We start from the raw sequence: 9,450 nt of genomic DNA, 5'->3' as shown, positions 1-9,450 counted from the left end.
TTTTTTTTTTTTTTTTTTTTTTTTTTTACGGAAATCTAAAAAATTTGTATATATATATTTTTTAAATTAAAAAAAAAAAGGAATCTAGATAAGAGTGGGTACGAATGGAAAACGAAAAGAACGGTGTCGTTTTGGACTCGTGTAGACAGCATCTTCCGCACGCCTCGGGTTCCCAGCTCAACATCTCTCCTGCCTCTGCCACAATTGTTGAGTTTCAATCCATTTTTGGAATCCCACACTTTTCTTCTTTGCTTTCCCCACTCGCCATCATCGCGCGTCCTTTACACGTTCCTGTTTCCCACCCTACTTTTTACACCATTTTCAAAAATCAAGAAAATTAATTTTTTTTTAAATAAATAAATTCACTTAAAATTTATATATATATATTTTTTCACAAATAAATTACAAAAAAAAAAATTATGTGAATTTTTAAAAATAGATTAAGAAAAGAGATGTTATTAAATATGATATAAAATTTCATATTTATTTTCGTAGATATATTATATATTTTTTAAATTTACGAATCTATTAATTCTTTCGAAATTGAAAATGCATATGCGTTGCAATTTTTTTATATTACAATTTTCAAGTTGTGTTAAAAATAATCGAGAAAGTTTATTTTTTTAAATTAACTCAAATGGTAGATTTTGGTTTCTTATTTTATTGGTTAAACTTTTGAAAATAACCATTTTTTTTTATCACTATTTTGTTCTAAATTGTTATATAAATAGATGGTATGATTTCAAATATCTCTATTAATCTACGTTTTCGAAGTATTCTAATAATAAAATATTAATTAACGTTTCAAAAGTTGATGGTTCGATTTTCTGTCATGTCATTCTTAATCTAAGGAAAAAAAAACGACAAGCATGGTATCAAATATTAAGGCTAAGCCAGGACTTGTTTGATATTATAGAAGGTCTACCACTCCTAATTAAAAATGACGTGAAGATTCTTTAAAGTTGATGAAGACAAAATGGATTTAAATTATTCGGAGATTCAAAGTTTTCTTTTATTCCTTTTAGAAGATCAATTCAGAAATCTTTAATAAAGCTACATGTCAATTGTAACGTGAATGGATAAATCTTTTGGAGGAAGGAAGGAATCTAATACCATAAATAAGTTCAAATTATTTAGACGTATTACGAGAGTAAAATGGATTTTGGATTCAATTGTAACTACTAATAACTCGACTTGACTTGTTTGTAATGATTATATGAATGGATAAAAATTGTAACTCTAGTCTGGTATAGAATGACATATAGTTAATAAATAAAAATTAATTAATAATTAATTACATCCCTTCATAACTCACAATAATTTAATTAATTTTCTCCAAATTAATATTTAATATATTAAATATATCGAAAGTAAAATACATTTACGGTATTTTATTCATTAAATATTAAAATAATTAATATTAAATACATTAAATTTAAATATATATATATATATAGTGATTCAAATTAATTAAATATATATTAGATTGTCCTATAATATTTTAAAATAATTTAAATGAGATACTATATTTTAAATTTATCATATATGAGATATTCAAATATATTATTTAATAACTATTTTTCAAAAATTCCAACAAATAGAATTTTGGGTGGAGACAAAAGACAACTTAGTTCTCTCACTTTCTTTCGACAATGAAACTCTATCATCGTAAGAATTCTAACTCACTTCGAGATTCCCACAAGTCTTGCTCAGTATTCAAATCATAGCAAAAAAAGATGTCTCGTGTAATGGAAGAACTTCTGCATGGTTGGAATATTTCAGGTAAATTTGCATGTTGCGGTTTCTACAAATGTAAAGTTCTTCCTCTCGTATTTATTATTTTTTAATTTTTAAAAAAAAAAAAATAGAACGAGTGAAACTATATATTTTTTGGTAAAGGAAAAACCCACAACTTGAGCATAGGTTTAGGAATAGGCACAATATTCCCTTAGAAATTTGAAGGAAAAAAAAAAAAAAAAAACACAAAGAACAAAAGAAGAATCTTACAAGTAAGTTGTAAAGGTCTAAAATATTATAGTCAATTACCAAAATGGGTCGTAAACAGAAATTATAGTTTATTTGGGGTTGGAATCTCAATAAATTTTGGTCTCAAAATGGTAAATTCCACTATGGTGGGCTGCATAATAAAGAACAATTTAATTTACATTTATTTTATAAAAAAAAAAAAGAAATTTAAGGAATTCAAATATATTAGGTGAAAGTTGTCATTCATGTCTTGTTTCACAACATTGACCAGAATTTAGTGCCTGTTTTTTGGTTCAAAAGTCCGGTTTACCTCAGATTCCTTCCTTTCCCAATTCCAATATAAATTAAATAATAATTTCCTATCGTATATTTATTTATTTAGTCACATTCAAAATACATTAAAAATATTCTAAATTTGAGTGGTAACGAGTCAAAGCCACCTAGACACCTAGATCATTACAATATCGAAAAGATAACCCGTTCAACCTTATAAAATTTAAAGTTTGTTTAGTTTGTCGAGTTATTTAATTTATGTACTTCAATAATTTGTATTTAGAGCGTTCAATTAAGAAAGATTGTATTTTTTATATATAAAAGTGTTTAATATATTTGAGGTACAGAGTTATGTATGAATTTTTTTTAATATTATATATAAAAAAATTTCAAAATATAAGTAATAAAGATTTGTTCCCATAAAAAAAATATTTTTTCATTCCCATTTTATATATTTTTAGTAAAATTTAATTGTTTTAAAACATATAATTTATTTGGGATATTTGTTGAAATATTTTGTTTAAAAAATTAATTACACAATAATATTTAATGTTTTTTAATTAATTTTATTTTTTTTCTAAAATATTTTCCTAAACCATCTTCCTTTCTAATTTTAACTTAAAATACATATTTATTAAATTATAATTTTAAAAATAATAAAATATATAAAAAAAAAAACGCGACGACAGGAGAGTGGGTTGAAGCAGGGGAGTCGCTCGAATCTCCGTCTAAAATCGGCGATGCCTTTTGTGCATCGCAAGGCAGAATCTCCGCGTCTTATTCTCATTTTCTTTGTTCTTCTTCTTCTATTCACACTCTTCTCTTTCTTCCCCCTTTTTCCTGAAGAACCCCATTAACTAAACCCTTCACTAATTTCATCCTCTCCATCCAAGATCTGGGTCTCAATCGGATAATTAAGAAATGCCTTCTGTTTCGCCTAAATTCACCTGGGATTTTCGTCCCAAAACCGTCTCTGATTTCCTTCATCAGATTTCCCTGCTTGCCAATGCTTCTGACCGTGTCTCCAGGCTCGGTGATTTCATCAACAGCTTGGAGGAGGAAATGAAGAAGATCGATGCCTTTAAGCGCGAGCTCCCCTTCTGTATGCTTCTATTGAACGATGGTGAGTTTTTGGTGTTTTTGGACCTTTCATTTCATTCTGAGTCGTGGGTTTTTGGATTTCATTTCATTGGTTTTTGTTTTTGGGGTTGATTTTTTCTTTGCTTGCTTCTTCTTGTTGTTGTTGTTTTTGGGTGATTCTGGATTTAGCTTTCTTTTCTCTATGTTTTGTAGCAATCCTTGCTTTGAAAGGCTCTTCTCTGCAATGTGTTTCTTCTTCTTGTTCTTCCCCAAAGGCCAAACCAGTTCTGGAGGAGTTCATTTCATTGAACAAGGATTCCCCTAATGACAATGAGAAGAAACAGGATTGTAGAGATAAGAAGGAATGGATGAGCTCTGTTCAGCTATGGAACTCTGATGACCTCCAAAACACTCAAACCAAAACCAAGGTACATAAACATGGACTGAATTTGATGCATTGTTGGGAGGTTGTTTTGAAACTGTGATCCATTCAATTAGGGGTAGTATTCAGCGTTTTCTTTGTTTTTGTTTGTGGTAGAGAAACGAGGGGTGTGGGTATTTAGCTACTGCTGCAGAGGATAGGTTTCCACCATGTAGAAACAAGAACGAGGAGAGATTATTTGTTGGGTTCAAGTCATCTTCTTCTGCTTTTCCAGCCATGGCTGCTGTGAACAAGCAAGAGAAGATGGAGTCTCCCATGTGTGCACTTTCTTTGGTCACTCCCAGTTTGAAGAATCCTAAACAAGAATTGGGTTCCTGTGTTTTGGGGTCGAGTGGCAACCGAGCGACTTTGCCGTCTGCTCCCGATGCTCTGTCGAATCTACGCACGGTGTTGTCACCACAGCATCAGCAGCCTGCCCGGAAGCAGAGGAGGTGCTGGTCTCCGGAGTTGCATCGACGATTCGTGAATGCCTTGCAGCAACTTGGAGGTTCACAAGGTGAGAACCATCCATGAGATCAAGAAAGACTTGTCTTGCTTTACATGTTTGAATCAAATGCAAGTTTCTGTTGGTTCCTCATATGAGCAACTAGCTTAAACTAGATGATGAACATTTCTCTTGAACTGTTGTTGGATCATTTTCTGTGTCGATGAAACGAGAACAGATTAACCGTCTCTAACTCGGGGTTTTTGATCAAATGCAGTTGCAACGCCGAAGCAAATAAGAGAGATGATGCAGGTAGATGGCCTGACCAATGATGAAGTAAAAAGTCATTTACAAGTAAGGTTCCAAAAACATTCCCATCTGCAACTCATTATCCTAAAATCTCGATGATAACGAGAACAATCGGTTGCTTGTCAATGCAGAAATACCGTCTTCATACACGACGACTTCCCTCGACTCCAGCTACCAGAGCAGCAGACCGATCTCCAGTCGTTCTAGGAGATTTATGGACATCCCAAGATGGGTGTGGTGAGTCCTCAAAAGTGAGCAGCTCCCAGTCAGCCTCACCACAAGGTCCATTCCAGTTGGCTGGAAACGGAGGGTATTCAACGACGGGAGGCGACAGTATGGAGGACGAGGAAGATACAAAATCCGAAAGCTACGAGTACTTGAAAACCGAGGCTCACACGAGCAAAAGATGATGTATAAAATACAACAACACATTGAAGTTTATCAATCACAGAAGGATTGTTGTACACAAAGTACATAAAAGAGGAGAAAAGAAGATGGAGAGGCTGTGAATTATTTTTGCAGAATTAGTTTTATTTTTTTTAGATCTTGTTTGTATTGATAAAGAAGATTGTTATTTAGGCTGCATTTTTGGGTCATTTTCAGCTCAACGAACTGATCTACCGATACACGAAAGATTCAAAATCGACACACGACCAATTAGAACGGGTAGCACAAATCGAACTCGAAATGGTCAAAATAGTATTAGATTGAGATTATGATTTGGTTGATCTCATGATGGTTTGTACTGTAATTTGTTTGCCCAAAGGTGAGCAAAAAGTTGCCACTTTTTTAATCATAAAAAAGGGGGAAAAAACAACATTATTAATGTTCCATGTGATTAGGAAACTAGTATTCAATGCTCCATGTGATTGTAATGAGACGGATTTTAAACCGAATTAAAAACATAAACGACATTGTCAAATCAATTTAAAGAGCTACGTTCCATTGCGTTCCATTACTAAGAAAAAGATGAGTGTATTTACAACAGAGATTACAGATCGAGTATGTACAACATCAAATTCAAAAACACACGGTTCGTGTATTCACGAAACAAAAGTAGACCGTCGATGATTAAATTAATTTTCGATACTTATTCATTGAACCTCGACCTAACTTTATTTTCAAAACGTACACCTAATATTTGTAATGAGAGGAATTTGAAAAACCAATTGAGGATAGGTAGAAGATTTGATGTTGATAGGACAAGATCCGAAGTTATCATGTGAAGAATACAATAGAAATATTTGAAAATAATGTTTTTTTTTTCCAAATTTTTTTTCATAATTATCCCTAACATTAAAATAAATATTAATTTTTAAAAAGAGTTTAAATATTTCTTAAAATATGCCTTTTATAAAATAATTATTAAACTAATTATTTTTTAAATACTAATTTTAGTATTTATTAAAGGTTTAAAAGTATTTATTTGTCTTACAAAAAACTCATTTTTACATTTCCTTTCTATTTATTTATTTTACTTTTATAATAATTTGACATTTGATGGACTTCCAAAAATTAAATTGGGAACAAAAGCTACTTTTCATTTTCCTCATTCAACAACCTATAATAATTGTTAGTGTGCTTTTTTTTTTTAATTAAAAAAAAGTTGTGCGCGTGACAATCGTGCTTAGCGATCCAATTCTAAATGATTAAATTTCGATAAATGACATAAAACGTTAATTATCATCTCAAAGGTCTGTAATTCAATCTCTTCACTCTCTGGACTCAGAAATCTTGTGAGTTAGAGTTTGAATTTTTTATATGTTACTCTAGAATTGATTACTCGCAAGATTCGTTAAGAACTTGATTTCATCCAAGTTTGAGTATGAATATGTTTATCTATAGATGATTGAAAATTATAAGAAAAATACTTGGATGAAAATGGATTGAAACTCAACTAATTTGGAGAAGAAACGGAGTTGATTTGAGTTTTGTGCAAAAAGATACAAAAATGTAAAGAAATTAGTTTGAAATTAAAAACATAATGAGAATTTGGGTTTTTTTTTTTTTCAACTTTGAAGGTAAGAGACATTGAATATTAGAGTGACACACGTTGGTGAGAAACGGGAAAAACGTGTGCAGATGAGCACAAGAAACACGTTGTTCGTAGGGAGGAGCAACTTGTCTGGCACCGACTAGGGACCTGCCTCTAGTTAATTCGACTCGTCTGACTCGCGTCCAACCCAAAACCTGTGCGCGTGAACTAAGTGACCTTGTGTCTGAACAGAAAACTTGACCTGACTTGACCCAACCCATAAAACCAGTCTGTTAACCCGTGCTTGAGTCTTCCTTAGAGTGTGTGGGTGGCACATTTATCGCATGTGAGTTACCTTTTCCTTGTCATTGAATTTGAGTTTGCCTCTTCTTTGTCTCTATTTTAATAATAATCCTATGTTTGTCTGAATTAGGTTTTGAGAATGTTTGCTTAATCCACTACACCTAAATGATATGAAATTTATCTTATTTATAATCAAATAAATTACAAGGATATGGAAAGAGTAATAAACACAAATAACAATAAAGGAAAAGATACTTATGATAAGAAGACAAATATCTAGATATTTGCTTTATAATAAAATATCAAATATGATATATATGGTAACCTATAAGTTAATATTAAATATTCTTAACACCCCCCGCAAGCTGAACGTCGGATTTGAATGAACGTGAAGCTTGGATATGAAAAATTCAAAAAGAGGTCGAGAATCATTTTTAGTGAAGATTTCAACAACCTGGTTTGGAGGTGTAGAAAAATATTTTCTTGACCTTCGAAAACTACAGAGGGATAGCCGCTCAGCGGCGATGCTGCCTAGGCTTCAGCGAGAATATGTCTAACCCATGAAGAGGGATCGTCGCTCAGCGACGATGCTGCCTTGGCTCCAGTGATAATATTTCTAACCCAAGAAGTAGAAGGGGGAAACCTAGAGCAAGAGACAAAGACAATGTTGAAGCGGATAGAGTCGCCACAGTGGGCGAAGAAGCCAATTTTAGGTCTAACTGTTGTGTTGGAAAAGGTGAGGTTGTATGTACAGAATATGGCTGTAACGACCCAGATCCACCGCTAGCAGATATTGTCCTCTTTGGGCTTTCCCTTTCAGGCTTCCCCTCAAGGCTTTAAAACGCGTCTACTAGGGGAAGGTTTCCACACCCTTATAAATGGTGGTTTGTTCTCCTCCCCAACCAATGTGGAACATCATAATCCACCCCTCTTCGGGGCCCAGTGTCCTCGCTGGCACTCTTTCCTTCCTCCAATCGATGTGGGACTGCCCCCAAATCCACCCCCCTTTGGGGCCCAGCGTCCTTACTGGCACACCGCCTCGTGTCTACCCCCTTCGGGGAACAGCGAGAAGACTGACACATCGTCTAGTGTCTAGTTCTGATACCATTTGTAACGACCCAGATCCACCGTTAGCAGATATTGTCCTCTTTGGGCTTTCCCTTTCGGGCTTCCTTTCAAGGCTTTAAAACGCGTCTACGAGGGGAAGGTTTCCACACCTTTATAAATGGTGGTTTGTTCTCCTCCCCAACCAATGTGGGACATCACAATTCACCCCCTTTCGGGCTCTAATACCATTTGTAACAATCCAGATCCTCCGCTAGCAGATATTGTCCTTTTTGGGCTCTCTTTCGAACTTCCCCTCAAGGCTTTAAAACACGTCTACCAGATAAGTCACTACCCGGTATTTAGGAAGAAATACTTGTAGGATTCGCTTGGATTGCATGCATGCTTGTAATTTTGTTTCAGATTAGCTCTCCATGTAAAATATTAGCTAGATTGATTCCTATGAGTGTATTGGGTGAATTATCTGAGTGTTGCTTGTATGCTTTAAGCTTCCGCCGTAAGTATGCACGCGTTTAATTTATGTTGGAATTGTGTATTCCGTGTTTCGGGTGCTTGATGGATGAATTCGCCCCATTGAGCGCGAACTTCGTGCTCTGGGTGCTTGATGGAGATCATCACCCCGTTGAGCCGGTATGCCTAGTTTGCATGAATTATATATTTTGATGTTAGAAGACGGTTGCATGCACACTCTGTTAATTGCTATGACCCATTTCTATGATAAGCTTAGGGGATTACTGTTAGGAGCGATATGTCGCTCTAGCCAGACTTAACTTTCCCCTAGGAACTTAGCGGTTTACCACGGCAACAAGGTACCTCAGGAGTGTTCATAAATTGCTAGTGTGAGAACGGTATCTATAGCTTCTTGGGAGGACCAAGGGTCCCTGATTAGTCCTTACTACTCTTAGCCATTTCACATGGGAAATGTGTCCCCATGTCATACAGCCCATTAGCTGCATGGGAACGGGTTGGGTCGCTCTCCCCATAGGGGGACTATATGGGCGTAGGGGTATTCAGCACGCCCTTAGGCTAGATACCATGTAGTCCCAGATAGCCATGTAGAGGTAGCACCTCATAGAGAAATACTGACCATATTAGCTTGGCGTAAGGAACCTCTAGGCGTTTAATGAAAGGACGATGAATCGGTGAAACCCAAGAGGCAATCTCCAAGGAACCAAGATTAGAACCAGATGTCCTAGAACCGAATTAGGAAACCGTGGGAACCTGTTAAATTAAGATGCGAAGAGAGCCTACAGGTAGGTGGCTTACTGAGTATAATTTTTATACTCATCCTTGCTATGTTTTCCCTTTTTCAGGAGCGCGAGGCATCGGTCAAGGGCGGGCGTGATGGAGAAGGGGATTGTCACAGAGGAACGGGTTGTCCTGGGGCGTCAGTCCAGTCTTTATTTTGTATTTGCATTCTTTCGAAATTTATTTCCAAACTGTCATGTGTTCTGTTGTTTGTCGTTCAAAAACTTTATTGGAATTTAAGGTTTTTCTTTATTTCATATTTAAATCACTTTGTATATTCGTGTGTTGTTGTAAGTCACGGTCCGTAGTAAAATATTGGGTCGTGACAATAGTGAAGGATGATTT

At 34.9% G+C, this 9,450-nt stretch overlaps 1 protein-coding gene and 1 long non-coding RNA gene across 2 annotated transcripts in view; one reads left to right on the top strand and one right to left on the bottom strand.

The window, feature by feature from the left end:
* LOC111434508 overlaps positions 1 to 3,035 on the bottom strand; it is a 17,862-nt gene extending 14,827 nt beyond the window's left edge. Inside the window, exon 1 of the long non-coding RNA XR_002708960.1 lies at positions 2,947 to 3,035. This is a non-coding gene — a long non-coding RNA (uncharacterized LOC111434508). The remainder of the gene's footprint in view (positions 1 to 2,946) is intronic.
* A 3-nt stretch (positions 3,036 to 3,038) lies between these two features.
* Positions 3,039 to 5,158, top strand: LOC111434505 (transcription factor HHO6-like). Its single transcript, XM_023071918.1, has 5 exons — positions 3,039 to 3,382; positions 3,553 to 3,767; positions 3,878 to 4,277; positions 4,483 to 4,559; positions 4,646 to 5,158. The coding sequence occupies exons 1-5, from the start codon at positions 3,181 to 3,183 to the stop codon at positions 4,922 to 4,924; spliced, it is 1,173 nt and encodes a 390-aa protein (XP_022927686.1). The 5' UTR covers positions 3,039 to 3,180; the 3' UTR covers positions 4,925 to 5,158.
* Positions 5,159 to 9,450: the final 4,292 nt, after the last annotated feature.

The sequence above is a fragment of the Cucurbita moschata genome, unplaced genomic scaffold (assembly GCF_002738365.1).
Source record: "Cucurbita moschata cultivar Rifu unplaced genomic scaffold, Cmos_1.0 Cmo_Scf00045, whole genome shotgun sequence".
Lineage (NCBI taxonomy): Eukaryota > Viridiplantae > Streptophyta > Magnoliopsida > Cucurbitales > Cucurbitaceae > Cucurbita > Cucurbita moschata.
This window is presented reverse-complemented; position numbering and strand designations above follow the sequence as displayed.

What these genes read in the sequence shown, in the direction of transcription:
- LOC111434505 (XM_023071918.1), top strand. Translation starts at nt 3,181, where the DNA reads ATGCCTTCTGTTTCGCCTAAATTCACCTGGGATTTTCGTCCCAAAACC. An exon ending in ACACTCAAACCAAAACCAAG is followed by an intron (nt 3,768 to 3,877) that starts GTACATAAACAT and finishes TGTTTGTGGTAG; the next exon opens with AGAAACGAGGGGTGTGGGTA. An exon ending in GCAACTTGGAGGTTCACAAG is followed by an intron (nt 4,278 to 4,482) that starts GTGAGAACCATC and finishes GATCAAATGCAG; the next exon opens with TTGCAACGCCGAAGCAAATA.